The sequence below is a fragment of the Pempheris klunzingeri genome, chromosome 6 (assembly GCF_042242105.1).
Source record: "Pempheris klunzingeri isolate RE-2024b chromosome 6, fPemKlu1.hap1, whole genome shotgun sequence".
In the NCBI taxonomy this organism is placed as follows: domain Eukaryota; kingdom Metazoa; phylum Chordata; class Actinopteri; order Acropomatiformes; family Pempheridae; genus Pempheris; species Pempheris klunzingeri.
In genome coordinates, this window is record NC_092017.1 from 6,414,505 (window position 1) to 6,434,395 (window position 19,891).

Below are 19,891 nucleotides of genomic sequence, written 5' to 3' on the forward strand. Positions count from 1 at the left end.
GGTGAAGCATTAGTTCGTAGGTCGTATTAGAGGGTTAGGTTAGGTTGACATGATAAAAAGCAAGTAAGCAGACCATGAGGGATTGTTTCTATACCTCCAACTTTGGCTGGGGTCATTATGTTTTAGGGTTAACCGTCCATTTGTCCGTCCATCTGTTTGTCCATTATTTTTGAATGTGATATCTCAGGAACACTTTGAGGGAATTTCTTCAAATTTGGATCCAACATCCATTTGGACTCAAGGAAGAACTGATTCGATTTTGATGGTCAAAGATTCAAACTCATTGTGACCTCACAAAACACATTATTGGCTAATACTCATTCATGCGCTAATTATGACAAAAGTTACACAGATGTCTAATAAGAGAAAATGGTGAAAAAAGGAAAGTTTATATCTAAAAGTTGACTTAAACGTGTTAACGTTAAATGTGATATCACAAAGTTCTTCAGAAACACTTTTCTGGCCGTTGTTCAACACCATAACTCAGGAACCAAAGTGTCAAGCATTAAGTTACCAAGGAAAATTCTGTATGCTTAAAACTACGATATATTAACTTATCATCCACAGAATAATTAACTTCCATGGCCCACATCATGTCTGAAAACGTCACAACTTGCAAACTCCTGAAAATGTTGCTTCGAAAACTGTAAATATCACAAGAGAGGGGGGCGTTCATATGGATTATTACCGTGAACACAGTAAACATGGAAATTGGAAAAAACTGTAAACCAAATCAAATTGAATTCAAGAAAAACGATATAACCTGCTGATTAGTGAACTTTAGATGTGCTTTCATTTTGTCGACCAGAGCGAGGCTAGCTGTTGTTTCTTTCCTCTAAGCTAACGGGCTGCTGGCTGTAGAATTATACTGATACACGTGTGGAATCAAACTTTTCATCTGACTCTCAAAGAGAAATAAGTCTAATATTTCCCAAAATATCAAGCTGTTCCTTTGAAATTTGGATAATTTCTTTGAGTTGCATTAGATACATCGTTTTCCTCCACTCCTACTATATATCCTGTGAATTTAAAACTGACCAGCTGTTGATATGGTATGGTAGATGTCAGACCCTTCCTGCAGCATGTTGTCATGACAGTGTTGAGTTAAACCCAGAGGAGCTGTTGAGTTCATCCTTTTTGGAGGACTTGTTCTCTCACATAGCTAGGTTATCTTCTCTCCCACACCCTTTTCCCTCGATAATCTTAGCTTCTGTTCAGTTACTTTAGTGCTCACAAAATTTCAATTAATAGTCTCACATTTCCTTTTTAACCTCATACATTCTGTTATTTTCATATACCTTCACATTAAATGAATAGCCTCACAAAATAATTAAAACAAGGGGATGGCTTTAATCCCATTAGTTATATGAGTTTCATGACAGTATTGCTGAACAAGACACTTGGGACACTTCATTGCATGCAAAGCTTATGTTGCCTGTGATACTTCGAGAGCTTGTCATTACTTCCAACACACACACACACGATTGTTCCCAGTGCTACTTCCAAGACAATATCCCAATCAGTCACACCCCACAGCTCACTGAGTGCCTTTATGACCGTGAAAATGGTGCGGACCATTTTGTTTGGCCATCACTGTCACGTGACCTCAACTAAGAGAACTTGGAGCAGAGGCTGACGCAGTGTTTTCCACCACCATGAACACAGCATCAAATAATTGAGGTTGTTTTGGAAAACCACTTTCTCATGCTGCCAAAGGACTTCCAGTTCCTCCCACAACTAACTGAAAACACTTAAGCTGCGTCTGGTGAAGCCCAAATCCCCCATAGACCCTCTGCGTTGATGATTTTTGTGTTTTTACAGTTACCTTTATATGGGCAGTTATTTTCCATGCTACAGTAAAAAACAGTGATTACACAGACATATAGCTCATGCCTGTGGTTGATCCATGTATCAAAAATCAACACATGAATGAAAACATGAATCATATCAGTGAGGAATAATGTCAGTATTATGTTTTTGTTTACATGTAAGAGTAAATATGTATTTTTAGTCAAAACAGTTGCACGAAATGCTGCTTACAATCTACAAATTTTCATAATCACAGTCAAAGTCTGTCATTCTGCACAGGATGTACTTCCACTGCCGATCTCTGAAACAAATACAAGACAAAATCCTGTCAGTTCAACAGTCATAAATCACCAAACTTTATTGTTTCTTAAGCATTTTTTTTGTTTCGTCTGCCAATAAATTCTGGTCCCATTGGCCTTACTACGGAGATTGTTTCTTCCAACTTAGCCACGAGGGGATTTCAACAATTTTTGGACAGATTCTAAATCCAAATGGCTGCTTCATGGGAACAGAAGTTATTAAAACAGATGTTGTGAGCAAACCTTAGCACTCCACTGAAGGTGGTCTGGGCACCTCGGATAAAGTAGCCATAACTAGGGACCACCAGCTCTCCCTCTTCTCTGTAGTATTCAGGAATGTCAGTGGTCTTCCTGTGGAAAGCAACAAAAAGTAGTGAATTTTTTTGGCAAGTTACATATTAATGTATAAAATTTTAGATAATTCAAAATTTTTAGAAAATATGCTTATTCGCTCCATTGCTGAGATTCAGATAAGTAGATTGATGCGACTCTTGTGAGACAGTTAGCTTAGCTTAACACAAAAACTGAACGCAGGGGAAAACAGCTTTAACACCTCTACGGCTTCACTTGATATATTTTGTTTGTTCGATCTGTAACTGTCAACCTTAAGTTTTGGTTTGTGATTATGTACGGAATTATTTCTTGGCTGGGAGCAGCAACCTCTCAGAGTCTCCGCTATTACCTCACAGCTAAGAAATAGTCTGGCACACAATGTTTGTAAAACTGGGAGCATGTCATTTTTACACCATTTCTGTTTGTGTACAGACGAAACAAAAGATATAAAACTATCTTCATTTGTGAGGTTTAGTGGTGCTGGTATAGCCAAAGGCCAGGCTAGCTGTTCTCCACTGCTTACAGTGTTTATGCTAAGCTAAGCAAACTGGCTGCTGGCCAAAACTTCATATTTGGCACACAGACCAGAGAGTGGTATCGATCTTCTTGGCAAGTAATAGAATAAGCCTATTTCCCAAAAAGACAAGATATTTTTACAGCCTGTCAGAACGTACATGCAGGAATAGGGACAGCGGCGTTTATAATAGCAGCAGTAGAACTGCCATTCCCGGTCAAGAACGGATTCAAAGTACTTGCTTTGTACACCTGCTACCAGGCCGTTGCGAGTGCATGTTGAAGTCCTGCAAAGGCACATGAAAGTCATTCAGTTACTTTAATTTATGACAGTAAATCAGACTGAAAAAGATCTAAAATGACAACCCATACTGTCCTTTTACTTCCAAGTCATTCTCTCAAACCTAAACTATATAATGTAAGATAATGCTATATAGTTTGAAGTAAATGCTAGTTCATTGACGGTTGAGTTTGTTTGTGGCCCATACATTTTGCTGTCACCACAACACATCCAAGAATACCAAGACCAAGCAGCAGAAGATACACAATGTGTAGAAGTCTGTCATGGCAACATGAGCACAGCCATCAGCCTTTCAGCCAGTGGGGGCAGTTTCCCTACAGGATAATGTCCTAACCGGCATAATTCAAACAGACAGCTCTGTTAAAAGGAGGCAGGCGTGGCAGTAAGAAAGGGTTCACAGTGTTTGCCTTTGAATCAATGGGCTGGGTGCAGTCGAGCCCAAGTTGAAGTGAATGTGAAGAGCACAAATACGCTGTGCGCTCTAACCTAGAGAGAGTCATCTGACATCAGCCATCTGTTTAGCTGTGTGATTTAAGCTGCTGTTTACATGGAGATGTCAGCCTACAATTCCCCCTCCAACAAGGTTGATCCAAGTGCTTTAATTAGTTCAGCCTTTTTGTGCAGGTGATGATTAGTCAAGTGTGACGTTGGAATAAAGGAAACCAGTCATAACAAGGAAACTAAAGGCAGGAACTACTAGCTAGTTTCAATTTGACTAAATCTGCTTACAGTAATTAAAACTTAAAAAGTCTGTTTAGTCATCGGCAGATCAGGTGCTTGGAAACATCTGTAGCACCTCCAATCACAGACAGCACAAACAGGAAGTCTGGGTGCAGTTTGTGTGGCACAACCAGTTTTAATTTAGTTAAGTGTATATTTCCGCATGTCATACACTTCTGTTATAACAAGGGTAAGTCTGAACTGATGAAGAGCTGGTCTAACCTCATTTTTAAATGACCAATGACATCCTGTGGTGGAAGCTGTATGTTCTGTAGGGATAGTTGAGCACTGGAGGTCTTCCATCTGTGTGTCACCCACCCACTAACAATACAGGTGGTTTTGTTCATACAACAGTTTCGGCAGCAAACTCCACACAGGCCTCGTATGGGCCTGTGTTGTCTGCTAATAGTGACCTTTAACAACCTTTGTTGTTGGTCTGTTATGTGGCTTTCACATGGATTTGTCTGTAACAAATGTCCTTTTGAAATGATAATCTGGGTCTACATGAATAAAATGAACAAATCCAAACATCTGTGCTGCTGCTATGCAAAATAAAACAGAATCTGTAGAAAACTGCTGCAACATTACGGCACACGTGTAATCTGACTCATATGCTCCCTAATGACCGATGTCCTCGAGTTGTTGCCGAGTTACTGTAGTCATATATCACTGAGGATCATTTATTCATATTACTCCTGGTTAAATCCCTGTTGACTGACAGCGTGATGTTATTTACAATAAGATTATAAATCTACAGCATTAGCTCATCAGAGTGCATTGCCACGAAGAAAACCACTGAAATTAAAGTTGTCTGGATTCTTAACACTTGAATCTGTCCCACTAACATGGTATTTAAACTTTGAATACATTCTAATGTCTGTAAATGCAAACAGCACACATATACATATTTTACTGTAAAGACTGAACAGATGTGACAGTAGAAAGCAGGTGGTCAACAGGTAAATAAATCAGTGATATCAACAAAGGACCCACCACTCCATCCCAGCACGGTTGATGTCGTCCCACCAGCAGTCACTGGGCTCCCCCAGACCCTCAGGTGTGGCCTGGCATTCGAACGTCCACAAGCGGTCAGAGCCATCCTTCTCACTGAAGTAGCTCCTGGTGGCCACGAGGACCTCTCCGTGGGGACACTGGAAGTTGAAGCCCTGGCGGTAGCCATTGACCCAGCCCATGTCATGGTGGTCATGAGACTGAGCTGCCACTGTGGCCAGCAGAGCCGACGCCAACACGACCAGAGCGAGGTTCATGTTGAAGAAATCAGTCCGTCTGCTGTGCTTCCTCACAGCTGCCTCAATTTAAACTCCTCCACGTCTTTTGTTGTCCAGATGTTTTGTATCCACGAGTGATGTGTAATTTGCTGCTCTTGGGACAAATCCAAATGTGGACCTCACTTGACATTTTAAGGTAGACTCATTTAGACAGCATTTAGAACGAGAGCATATTATGAGATTTTACCTTAAAAGACAGCACCTTCAGATTACATGCAACATCAGATATTTATGTGATTCATTTAACTGAGAATGTGTTCATGCTAAACCATCTAATTGCTCAGGATTTTAACGGTGTGTGAGCTCTTTCAATATAAACAGTTTTGCTTTATCACAAACATCACATTATATTTCATCAGTCAAAATTCTTTTGTGATAGTTTCACAACATCTATTGAAAAGACATTTATCATTTACCACCTAAATAAGTCTTTTCTCTTGCAAAACTGAAAAATAATACACTGTTTAAAAAACACCTTCGATATGTGAAATTAGAAAGCTATCAAAATACATCAGTGAGTCATAGTATTGCACTGAGAAGCATGTCCTTTTATTACCCTCAACACACACACTGTGCACACACACATTTAAATCTCATTTATGCCGTGCTGTGCTGTAAATACTCACAAACACGTCAAATGTGTATACCTCCACAATGGAAAATAGTCCCCATCAAAAACACTGTTTACCCCTATTTGTATATCGTTTGCTAAAAACTACAGTGCCCAGTTGCTGTAAGGAATCACTGACCCTTTTCTCAAAGAAATGAAACCATATATTTGTGACACAATTTTGAGAATTACATTTTCAGCATAGGGACTTTGTTCTTGGAGCTGAGTGTTCTTGGAAGTAAGTGGGAAGTCATAAGTTAGGGAAGTCAGACAGTATTGAGAGCCAGATTGGATTTGTTGACGAAAAGAAAGATATGAAATAAGCAGCCACATCACTTAACACTTAACTAAAAAGGCACATTAAAGCTACATTACAGTCCCACAATAATGAAAACCTAAGACAACATGTAGTCCCCTATCACATCAGGAGCATACGGATGCATCACTTAGCTCTACATTGTGGTAATTCAATAAAACGGTCAGAAAGGTCACACTACTTTGTTTTCATCAATACCAGCAGAGGACAATCCAGTAACAATAATTCACACAGCTAATGATCAAAGCTGCTCTGCAGATACAGATCACTAAGTGCTAAGATGACTCGTAGATTTAGAAGAAACCACAGTCACAGAGCAGAATCACTGATCCATTTTCATCACTGTAGCACAAGATAGCAGCTGTACGCTTTCCCACAGCTTCTCCTGTTCCTGTGAAACAAAGATTTCATAAAAGCTGGCTGGCAAACGCATCAGGCGCTATTAGGAAATGAGCTCATGTCATTAATGGAGTGTGATGTTAGAATATTGTGCTAGAATAGTGTTGCTTTTTGGTCATTCTTACATATTTTATGTCCTAATCAAAGATTTAGATTGGTCACTTTGCTATGTGAGGACAAGATGTCAAAAGGGTTCAGTGGAGCATAATAATGAGATTTAGAATTTAATTTGTTCAGGAAGGGTGTGTCCCACATCACACTGAGCGCACATTACTACAGTAACAGTGGTGATGACATGTCTCATTTTGGCATGATTTAGTGGAAAGGGACCAAACACTTGTGCCAACACAGTTCTTGGCGATGGTCTTCAAAACTGGTGGCTTGATGATCAATACATTATTCAAGTATGACTTTTTTGTGACATTCTTATTCAATATGTGCGGTGAAATGCATGGTTGCATATTCTCATTCCTATGGTAATAGGCTGGAGTGCAATGAAGAAAAACTATTTCAACACGAGTAAAAACAAGAATTGGAAAAAGAACAATTTGAACAAACACATATAAAGTGCAATTTGATAAAGTGTTTCAGTAGAAGAAACATGTAGGTACGTGTACATACATATGTCACAGTTGTAAGGCAAATTATACAATAACATGTGTTTTTAGACACCTATGTTTATGTTCTCCCACATAAAGACACAGTTTTTATATCTTCTACGCCAGAAAAACATTTATGCAAATTGAATGCCGAATATTCTGAAGCAAAAATATGCAAAATCACTCCAGGAAGTCTCACTGTGTAGTAAACTATGATGAAAACAAATTATAGACGTGAACATCTGCATCATAAACACATACACTGTGCACCTTGATGATAAAATGCTTTCTGGCCCTTAAAACAACCTGATAGATAGTGCTCGTTGGAGAGAACTCTGTTTGATCACTGTGTGCCTGAGAATCTGATCCCATGTGAGAGATCATCCTCAAAGCAACTAAAAATAAATAACAGCACATGTTCAGGAATGGTGTGTGAGTCACTGCACAAGGAGTTCCACAAAAGTCAAAATGGAGCAGAACTGGTAGAAGTGAACAGTGGGTATTTATAGACACTATTGTCTATTTAAAAATCTCTATTTAGAGCAGAGCTGTTGGCACTTAGAGAATGTAGGGCCTCACGCACAATACTTTGATCTGAGTAGGACATACAGACTGCTGTGTGCCAAAGATCACACTTTGGAGGCAGCCAGACCTCTGATTACAATATATTTGCTCACATTGACCAACCAAACCAAAACCGAACTGATCTGCTGATTTTGCAAAAGAAACATTGTTTGAATCACTGATCACTAATAAAAGTGTTCTTAATAATTTAAGAAGTAGTGAACCAGCATGAATGCAAAGTTACATGTATATGAATGCACTCCAGTGATGAGTAAATGTCTAAAAATGACACAATAACCACATCTTTGGGTCAGATGTGCACAAATGAATGCCAGTCTTCTCCAAGGTAAATATTTGCAAGCTACAGTGCACATCTGCTTTTCATTGAATCCTACACCAGCTTCCATACAGTCCGGGCCCTACGGCAATGCTAACAGCACACCACAAAATATGCTTCTTTCCACCGCTGCTGTGTGCTGTTGGGCAGCAGATTGTTGGTTGGTAATGATGTAATCAAACACTCAATCAGTATGTGCAGCATCAGAGATGGTGCTCAATGAAAAGTCAGGGAATCATCGAAGCAAATGTGTTCCATCCAGAGAGGACACAAATGTAAATCATCAGGATTCATCCACTGGGGACTATGAATATAAAACTTCATGGCAATCTATGTAATAGTTGTTGAGGTACTTCAGTCTGGACTACAACAGTAGGATGACGAGCTAGCTTGGCTAAAAGCTGATTGCTCTGAGATGTAAACGCTGGTGACCCTGACATTAGAGGTAAAAAATACCAAATTCGCAAATGTGAGTGAGTCTGGAACCCCTCAGTTCATTTTCAGTGTCCAAGGAGTGTTATTAATGGGCACAGACCAAAATGCCTCTGGATGCAATTGGATAAACCAACAAACAGTCAGAGCAATTAAATGTGTGATGTAGTGCTGACTTTACAAAATCCTGTTGGAAGTACTATGAACACATCTTTCTTGGAAACACAAGGGTTAGGGTTAAATGGCGTTGTTTGCTCTTGATGATGAAAGAAATGCATTCCACATCAACGTCAGCCAGTATTAAACCCACTCTATATTAGATCAACGGTGGTGATTGGCCCAAAAGTTTGTCTGAATGGGGGGGGGGGATGAAACACATCGGTGTCACATCATTTGTCTGGTTCCCAGGACAGTAGAGTGCTAGAAAGAAAAGCTGAGGCACTCTTTATTGGCAGAGTAAAAACAGTGAGGACAACATAATGGCTTAATGTTTTTTTCGAAGACACTTTGGCTTCAAGCATGTCTTCTCATGAATTTATTGGGTTGTTGTAAAGCTTAAACCGGTATTTCAATGAACGTCCCCTAACCACACTGACATTGAAAAGCCCCCTATTATGGGCTGTCTGATGATAAAGAAACTCTACTGTGGTTGACTCTCACATAGAACCGTTCCTTGTTTCCACAAGAGAAATATACTACTGTATTTATTATGGTGGGAAATATAAAAGCTAAATCCAAACATCCAGATTATTTTACAGTGGTTTCCACATACACACTGATACTGTCACCCATCTCCTTCTTACTGAGCTTGTCAGGGCAGCTCTAGTCTCTCTGCACCAGGACAGACTTTCATTGTCCCAGCGGCCAGAATGAGGCTTGTATTCAAATCAGGGCGCATTAGCAGTTGCCAAGTAGATAGTGTCCCATTCACAAATGTTCCTACAAAGATGACATCTTGAGAATGTCTGTACAGGAGCAGAACAACCTGTGATTTCTCCTACTGTGTACACAGAGTTCGACCAGATAAGAGAAACGTATTGGGAAATGATTCTGTAGCTTTATATCTGAGAAGGAAAATGAATAAAACGCTCCCTGGCACTGATTCTCAGTCTGGTCCGCTTCATTATTCAGCATGAAACTGTCATCTCTTGTCAATTATCACCACATAGAAGGAATTGTTCGAAATGGGGTGTAAAATTTCCCTGGAACAGAAATAGACGTGTGAGAATTTGAACAGTATCAAAGGGGCCATGAGAAGGCAGAGCTTTGAATAACAAAACAGACACTTTCTGTTCAAATCAGGTCATGAACACCTGCTCGACAAGTGTAATATGCCTGTCTGTCAAAAGCATGTTTGAACATGATCACACATGGTGACGTTGCAGACTCGTAGCAGCATGTATGAAGGCGGAAATGAAGGTCGGTTTCTATTTCTACTATTGTGTAATTAATGTGTTCTGTGGTTGTGGACGTTTGAGGAAAAAAACCTTGATGACATCATCTTGGTCCACAACTAGGTCTCAGTAAATGCTCCAGAAACGACGTGTTCACGTTCAGGTGACAAAGCCCTTTGGAGGCCATAGGAATCATGACTTTTGTCTGTCTGGAGCGAACGTGGAAGTGATGACTGAGCACTAACAGGAAGGAGGTCAGGGTGGAAGGCCGCCGTTTGTTTCCTGTTTACCACCAACAGCCGACCGTGATTTCGTTCAACCATGACCATGATCATTCCCCAACCTTAACCAACTGGTGATTACTGTAAGCACGGCAACAACCGTTCCCTTACATTAACCGAGTAGTCACTATAAATCAAACCATAATGTTTCCCAAACCTTAACCAAAATGGTGTTTTTTCTTGAAGCTATCCAAACTTTAACCATAGCGGTGTCAGATCAGAAAAGGCTTTGTATTTCTTGGAATAGTTTTGGAAGGCAAGATAAACTAAATTGCTGGTTTATCCCTTTAAGGTTTAATCCAAACAAAAATAGAATGTCCACCATGTTGAATGTCAGTAATGTGTATTAATTAAAGCGTGCAACTTGATGACTCAGTGCTGGATGAATACGAAAATGTCATTCAGACATCCTGCAGGTAGCTCCAAACACCATGATCATGGATCTGGTCATTATCATATGCACAGATTCTGCTTATCAGTTGGCTTAGTATCCATGACAATTTAATATAAGCTACTTGAAATCAACCTTTACTAATCCTTTCAAATCCAAACCACAAGGCGACGTGTTGCTGGAATCTTTTCATGACCTGCTGTTATTTAACAGCAAGAATAGTTGTTGCAATTGTAATAGTTGTAATTTAAATATACAATCGTTGGTTTATCATAATGATAAAAAAAGGCCTTGTCAACAGCTTCTTGCTGTCATTGTGGTGCGTGTGTCTCTATATCCATATACAGCCTGCAGCACTGTGTACACTGTTTCTTTATCTTTGAAAATATGAATAAAGAGCACCTCTTTTTTATCAAAAAAATTTCACCATCAAAACTAATTCTAACTAGACATCTTAGGCCTCTAATTATGATACCTCACTTCTAAAAACAGAACTATCTCTGGTATGCAGGGTTACGCAACTGCCACTGTGAGGATGTCAAAAGGTCCCTCAGCATGGTCCATTTTCCCATAAGACCTTTGCTGTTTAATAGTGCTTCACTGATGAAATTAAGGGGCCAGCCAAAAGGCCACCATAATAACGTCTACAAAACAAATCGCTTTGCTTGAGGCTGTAACCTCATTAGAACAATGCGTCGTGGTTGCTTGGAGGATGTGTCTGAGTCATGGCTGGTGAGGCAGGCAGGCAGAGATAAGCCTCGCCGACAGTAGTGATAATGGGAGAGCAGGAATGAAAGCCTGGAATATAATCACGCCCAAAGTATTCCAGGCGCATGATACCCTGTTCTCTTATATTTGGTTATATCAATGCCACAGCTTCCCCCTCAGGCTTCAAGGTTATCGGGGAGATGATACACAAGTGTCAAAATATCTGACTGGATTAGAGCAAGCGCACTTATGTATTTCATTCTCATTAATTGAAGAGGAATATCACACACACACACCACACTTTGACCTTGTCTTGTTGTCATTTCGTCACAATGTATAGCCGCACATATCCGCGTTTCATGTTTTGACACTGTCGCTCACAAATTGAGCGCATGTATTAGTTCTGCTTGGAAAACGACAACAGTTCAATAACACTGTCTCATCTCCTCTGACAGATCCTGGAATGTCGGGCCACCAGACCGAGAACAAACTCATTCAACTTACCACTGCGGTCTCAGATCTCGGTAATTATTATGGAAGTCAAACTAAAACTAAAATTCCCTGCACTTTTTGTGAGAGGGAACACAACAGCACGATGATACTGCAGCTACATCAAATGGGAGTCAAATATTTTTTCGGCATGCTGTCAGCTTCCATGCTACTGATACATGAAGAACGTTCTACTGTGTAGGCCATGAATGTTGATAAAAGACTTTTTCCCTCTTTTAAAAAGACAATTAGACATCTGTCCTTTACAACATTCAACATTTGGAACAACTCATCGCGCTGTTTTGTTTGTATTTCACACGGAAATTGGAAATTAGCTTACAAGGCAAACTAGCTTCCACTCAAGCAGTAGGAGATAGTTAATCTAGTTTAGCAGTAACTCACACCAGTTGTATTTTCATGTAACTATTCACGCTGTGTTTGTGACTTTACATAAAGGAGGCGCTCTAGCTAGCTCCAGCAGTTGGAGCACAGCACGGAACTCAGTACCGCACCACGAGCTGCCATTTTCCTGGGGTGCACTGAGGCAAACACGCTGCTAGAGAGCTTGTTTTCTACAAGAAATGATTTTTAATGAACATTTGTTTGGGTATTCAGTTTCCTATATCGTCCAATTATCTACAGTCTCCATATCAGGCATGGCATTTGTAATCTAATCTGCAGCAGAGAGAGATGGGCTGGTAATGATCATAAATCACACAGCGGAGTGGAGAATGGACTAAGTGACACAGACTCTGCTAATTCTGTATTGTTTTTCAGCGTCTGATGTTATTCAAATGACACTGACAACAATTCAAGGGCAGAGGCTTTTTCAGTGTATTTATTTTCTTCCCAAGGCTCGCCTCTAGTGTAGCAGTGTGTTTGATATTCAAATCAAAACTCTGTGATGTAGCTTCAAAGTTGAACCGTGTCGAAGGTCACTTTTCATGCATGTTATTCATTCGTGGATGACACTCAATTTGAGCTGGAGCACGATCACTGTGGTAATAAAAACTGCTTTACCACATTTCCTCACCCTTAGAAACTCTCTTCTTTGCCCTAAATGATCTACAATTTCATTTAAACTTGATTGAGAAGTAGCCATTATTAAATCCTGCTGATTCTACTTCCAATATAAACATATTTGGGTGGATTTCCAAATGACACGCCTAGCATTAATTTCTCCACTGTTTGAAGAACTGGGTCAGTGGAAGCTGACAGACACTGGGTTATGGAGCCGCATGTCAACGCAGCTGCAACACTTTACTGCATGTCAATAGTCACTGAAACATACAACATGTCAAATGACTTCACTTCACTTCAACTCAATTCATCACTATCAACTATCTGTGGATGAGTTCTGATAAGTTTCATAACTCCAGATACACAACCAACACTTAATGGATCATTTTTGGCTGACTTTTGCAATATCTATTGTAGATTATTCGTTCCAGTGAATATTTAAGAGAGGACTGTAAATATTATGAGAGCACGATGGAATGAAAGGGGAAAAAAAGAGAAGAAACATGGTTGTTTTCAATTGATCAAATCCATGTAGAATCAATAACTTCTTCAGCCTCTGGCCTCCTGGTCAAATCCAGCAGGTTTGGCACTGGTTTGACTGAATAAAGAAACAAGTCAAAGAATAACAATCAATGCATCACATTCAATATGTTCTCCAGTGCAAAAACCACTTTGAATGAAGACCGTCAGTCTGGTGTTTATGACCAAATGTGCACTGACAGACAGACAGAAAGCACCAGCTTTTACAATTACAGTGATAACAGAAGTATGAGCTTGATCCATAACACACTGAAGTGTAACATGTATGTGTGTATTAAAAGGACTGTGTGGTGAAGCAGAATTTACCTGTTTTAAAAACAGACCTCAGAAAGATTTTGTGTTTGAAGAGGATGAACTTTGGCTGTGGTCACTGTATGGAAAATAATGTGACGTGCAGTTTATTGATTTTGCCATGTAACTCAGACAACTGCTCCCCCCATTTACCCTGCAGGGCATGCTGTCCACGCTCCATAGCAACATCCCTTACTTCCTACTCTGCCTCAGTCTCTCTGTAATTGAATAGTCAGAGTCTCTGTGCTAAATGAACAGAAACCCACTGATCAAATGGCAATTTGGTCCTCTCTCCATTATGCTGTATAGAAATAAAGAAAAAAGTCATACATTTTAAGCTTTTACTATACTGCAAAATATACAGTATCACAAGAGGCAACATAACTGCCACAATGACAGTTTTAGGGGGGGGACATTTTTTCTAAATTTGAGGTACAGTGTGTTATTTTTGTGAAATTCTTCCCACTTCACATCATTATTAAGCAGCAATTTAATCACGTCAGATATGTCAGCCATATTCTATTGCCCATTTTACTCCTCAGTCTCAATCGGATATATCAGCAAACTGTTGCTTTTGTCAGTTCAGTCAGTTATGCAGCAGTTGCACCTGGCAGTTGCAGGGTGTAAATATTTAGTAGCGACTAATCTCTAGGAAATAACTACAACCACACAAGCTAGCTTTAATTTAGTGATGCGTAAATCCTCACTTTGTAACTACTTACAGTGGCGAGACAAGGCTAAAATTGAACTTATGAACAGCTGCTACAACCAACTGCCAAACCACCAGGTCAAAGAAAGAGTCACATCACAAATTTTATTTTTTGTGTTAGATCTTATCTGGCTCCAGCTAGTGTTAGTTAGCTAGTGTCTTAAGACTGGCACCTACTAAACACTTAGTATTAGTATTCTATGCTACACCACTGACTTGGTGACCGTGAACAACTTGGCTCAGAAGTGTCTGACATTATGTAGTGGTATGTTTTTATCCCCCATCACATCAAAATGCTAAAAACAAAACTGAATAAATATCTAATATAGGCAGCCACTTACCATAAATGTTCAGCTGTGATCTGTTCTATAGGATATAAGTGGACTCTCCTGTGTCTTGTTAATTATTTTGTGCACTGTGTGGTGCACGTGGTAAGGCCTGCTTATTCACCTGCAACACAGCATAACAGGGAGGGCAGCGCACAGGGAGAGGGCTGCCCCACAAATCTAAAGGTCAAACCATGTGGCCTCTGAGGGTCCACGTGCTGTTCAGAGAGTTAAGAGGGAAAGGATGTGCAGGCCCCTCCTCGAATAATCCTTAAGACGAGAGGTCCACGTCAACTTTTCCAGGCAGTACCAAAACCACAAGGTGTGTAATGAAGGCTGGTAACAAAGACGTGCTTGTATGTGAAAACAGCACAGGAAAAGCATAGAGTCAGTGTACAAAAATGAGGTTTTTTCCACTGAACGCTGGTAGAAGACATTCACGTAGGATAATCTGACTTGGAATTTCCTTCCCTTTCAGCTCTATAATCGTTTAATAGTTGATAAAAGTTCATATAATTCAAACACTCATACATTTGAGGGAAGATTGTGGAAAAGTATAAACAATACTTAACCTTTACCATCTGTTATTGCTACAGTCAAATCACATTGGTCACATTAAGAAGCTGGAATATCTTTATGGCTTAAAACAGCATGAGCTGTACTTGATAATCTGCTGTTATCTTGACAGCCTGAAACAGTCTTTCAATCGTGGACAGTCTGTTAACGGCCAAGTAGAAATGTGAAGAACAGCTGCTACTGTGTAGAGTACAGTCAGCGAAAAGCTGAGACTTCTGCACACTGCACAGACCGCATTCCCAAACCTTTTACATCCATCATCTTGTGCACCTGCCATGCATGACATCGTCTTCTGACAGATCGCCTTCATTTTCAGTCAGGTGTCTTAGAAAGGGCAGAGAATGTGGTGAAAAACGCTGCCACAGCTCAAATTTACTGGTATCTCAAATAATTATGTGTAATGTGAGAGGTATCGGTCAAACTAACCAACCGGCAGATAATCATCACCATGTTTCGAAGGTGCTGTTTCAGTGAACATCACCTTCTGAATCCAGATATTTCCCTCAGAAGGTAGTGGAGATCAAAACAGAGCTAAGAGAGAAAAAAAATGGAAACCAGCCAGTGACAGTTAAGTCCACACACAGTGGAAAATGTCACTAGACGCCTGAGCTGGTGACCCCTACTGAAATCCTGGGGTAACACGGGGCAGCCTGTTGAAGCGAATACACGGTTAAAAAGCAAATATATCTGCGTATGTGTAAATATACAATGTTCACTGCTAGTTTGTCAGTATTGTGTAATAACTTAGAGGGTGGGGGCAGCATAATTTACATCATTTAACTACAACATTCCCAAAGTCATTCCAGCCAGTCGTGAAAACAATTCTCTTTTCACCATCAACGTGTCTTTTCCTATTATTTCATACAAGCAAAGGCAAGAAATAATCAAATCAGATGATCATGATTTTAGAAACCATGTCAAGCAAACCTGCCCTGCTGTGTGTTCTTTCAGCAAACAGTAGTTGGTGCTACCAGAGCACAATCACCACACTCAGAATTTAAAGGCCACTCTTTTTCCTCTGATCATAGAAGATTGATTTGAACTGAGGAGTTTTGCTCTGCCTCGGTATGTATCCACCGCACTGTCAAAGAGCCTGTCCAGGAGGCCATCGTCCCTTTGGCCCGCTGCATAGACACACTATTGTTGATGAGCTCAAGTCCAGCTCACACGCTGCATACCAGATTCCATCCACAACCTATCTCAGAATGCTGCACCTCCTGGTAATCTTGGCAAACCCTTGATCTATGTAAACAGTGGGCTGCTATGTTATCACAGTAGAATCAATAGTCCTACAAAGGAGTGTATTACATTGTTTACTTATAATGGTGTGAAAACAGATCAGCACTTTACTGTGGACCAGACAAAATTACTGATTACTCGGATGCTGGAAACCAGCTGGTTTATTCCATTTTCAAACGCATCCCATTTGAGCTTAAAAGAGGAATTTGGACCAAAAGAGTTCTTTTGATGTGATAGAAGAAAATCTGGTTTCTATCATTTTATTTGAACTTGCATTTCTCATTTCCTTAACACATTTTACTGAAGGTTTCTGTCTTTTGTTACTAAAAGGGCCATGACAGTAATTTGGGAATGTTGTCTCTCAGCAGTCATAGTGACGGCTGGTACTTTTATACAGCAAACTGCTGTTGCTGTTGCCTCTGTAGCATACAGGAAGATGAATCACCTCCTGTGAGGCAGAGGGTTTAGAGGCACCTTTTATATTCATGTACAACCTTTGTGTACAACATATATATAAAATCTTGCACAAGAGATATGATCAGTGACTGCTGGGTCTTAACAGTTGGCACTAGAGAATAACAAAGCTTACATGCATTTATGTGGAAATGTACAGATTAGTAGTTGTAGGGCAATTTCGAATTTGCTTGACTTCCCTTCACAGGGAGGAGAGAGAGCAGACTCACAGTGCAATTCAGTAAAAAAAAGAATGTATCAAACAATATGATGTGTTTTACAACTCCATAAATTACAATGGTGAGTTTATGGTTTTGCAGTATGAGCTGACAGAAGATTTGTTAACACACTCAGTAGGCATTGACTCAACTGATCACGTAACAGTTTAATGAGAAACACTGTAAGCGTACAAAAACTGTGGAAGAACGAACATCCAAACCCAATACATCCTAGGTACTGGACAGAATAGATGTGAAAAATAGAAAAATAGAATCCGCACATTATGATGATGCTTTCATGAACATTTGTTGCCACCGTGTGACTTCTTGGGCACAAGCCCTTCTTCAGACATGAAAACATGCTGCTACACTGTTTGCAGAGCAGCATATTTTGCTGTTGGCCTGCACTACATTTGAAGTAACTCTCCAGAAACACTCTCTGTCCCAGCATGGATAAAGTTGCAGGACACACTTGTTTTATAGTGTCTATGTCATCATCACTGCCTCATGAGTTTGTTTATTATAACCATAATGGAAATTAGTATGATTAGATTAGATTAGCCTTTATTTATCCCACAGTGGGGAAATTCACACTGTTGTCAGCAGTGTAGTGCAGTGTAATTCAGTCCTGTGTTAAATTTTCATGCAGTCACGCACTGACTTCTCAGCACACATCATCCTCACCATCATCATCATTTTGTGACTCATGACCAAGTGACACTGAGCTGGAGAACCAGAGTGCACATAATCAAACATCACAATCAGCTAAATATGGACTACTAATTAGAGCACATCAAAGCTTTCTCGGTTCTTTTAAAGCAAAATATAATCATTGAGGATTCTGTGGGTCTGCATATTAACTCCAAAGTATTTGTCACCTTCTTTGAATTACCACCTCCCTTCCTGTTTGACATCTGCTCCACCAGCTTTCAGTTCTCTGTATTGTGCCACATAAGAGTTTGTTTCATCAGCCTTCCTGAAAAGCTGGAATATGTTACTGGGCTCTTCTCTGTGTGTAAATACATGTGTATGAACTTCTTCTGAGCGAATCATAAATCCACTGTAGATATCCAGATATCAATGCGTTAGCACAGCCATGTATGCAGTATCACAGCATGTAGATGCTACGTGCTCACAAAATTACTATTTTCTCCATGTTAAAATAACAGGTCTCTACTGTCTATACCTGTAGTATGAACAGTCAACTAGAGATGGGATTTATGGCTCTTTGAAGGGAGCCGTTCCTTTCAAAGAGCCGTTCAAAAGAGCCGTTCAAACGACTGACTCGTTGACTTGTTTTCATCAAGGAAACAATCACTGGTAGCAGTTGTAAAATAAGATTTGGTTCAGAATAATTCAAACTTATACATATCTACTCTAAAATATTGATTATAATTTCATTTGGCTTGTGTTTTCAGTGTAATCATTCCATAAGATGGTGCCATACCAACATGCTTCGACAGTGAGATCACTATTTTGAATTTTCCCCTCAACTAAAAAACTTTGTGGCACAATAAAGCTATGCAGGCTGCAGATAACTTCCATGCAAAATAACTTTAGTGTGAAATTTTCCACACATGAACATTTTAACAATACAGAAAAAATATGAAAATAATAAATAAGTATATATATATATATAATATAAATAAAACTAGAATAGAAATTAGGACATGATACAAATGTGAATGCATAATTGTAGTAAACTACCTGGTGTGTGTTCACCTGAACTACTTTACAAACAGGAACTCAGCTCCTTGACTCAAATCCACATCAGAACAATGGAAACAATAACAAATAACTTTTCTTCAGTCGTTAATATCTCCTGCTCCCTGAATGTAAATCTCTTCAGTCCAGTCGGGCGGCGCTCACTAATATCTCCTCCCCTAATGCTGCGCATCTGTAGCTGCGTTCACGTGAATGGAGCGTGCTGTGGACGACTCAAACTCGGAGATGTCATAAATCGTTCAGGTGAAGGCAGCGTGGACAGCTCAGACTCGTGGGGCACACAGGTGACACATGAAGGCAGCGTGGACAGCTCAGACTCGTGGGGCACACAGGTGACACATGAAGGCAGCGTGGACAGCTCAGACTCGTGGGGCACACAGGTGACACATGAATGCAGCGCGGGCAATTTGCATATAAGAACGGCTCGCAACTGCGAATCGTTTCTCATCGTTCACTTAAAAGAGCCGTTCAAAGACTTGACTCGTTCTTGAACGTCACATCTCTACAGTCAACCAAAGTAACATATTGTGCTTTTCTGGAAAGACAGAAACTAGAGTAGAGCACATTGTCTCGCTGAAGCTAATGGAGCAGAGACTAGCTTAAAAGTGGAGCCTTTCAAATTCCTGTGGGCTAGTTTTCATTGTGTTCAGCATTTTGTCACGGTCTGCGCCCCAAATTACACATCAAATACACTTTCAGTTCTTTTCAGCTATAATGAATAGCTAACAATAACTTATGCGTGAACACGTAATGCTAACTGACATTCACTACCCTACATAGCAGCGTTTAAAAGTTTATTTTAGGTACTTTTAGGTGCCATTACAGGTCTGTATGCACAGTAATACCAACTGTTGCATTAAGCTGCATATAAGCACACCTGTGCTGAAGGCTAATCATAGCTAACATCAGTGAATGTCTCTTTTAGTAGAAAAAAAGTGTAGCCACCTTTCACAGTGGACTAGCCATCAGCACTTTAGTTGTTCCAGTTTTAACTTTGCCCTCTCGTTATG

At 40.0% G+C, this 19,891-nt stretch overlaps 1 protein-coding gene across 1 annotated transcript; it reads right to left on the minus strand.

Annotated features, from left to right (window-relative positions):
- Window positions 1–1,330: 1,330 nt before the first annotated feature.
- Window positions 1,331–5,295, minus strand: dpt (dermatopontin). Its single transcript, XM_070832315.1, has 4 exons — window positions 4,969–5,295; window positions 3,116–3,241; window positions 2,352–2,459; window positions 1,331–2,110 (listed from the first exon to the last, which is right to left on the minus strand). Exons 1-4 carry the CDS (start codon window positions 5,241–5,243, stop codon window positions 2,044–2,046), a joined length of 576 nt encoding a protein of 191 aa, XP_070688416.1. The 5' UTR covers window positions 5,244–5,295; the 3' UTR covers window positions 1,331–2,043.
- Window positions 5,296–19,891: the final 14,596 nt, after the last annotated feature.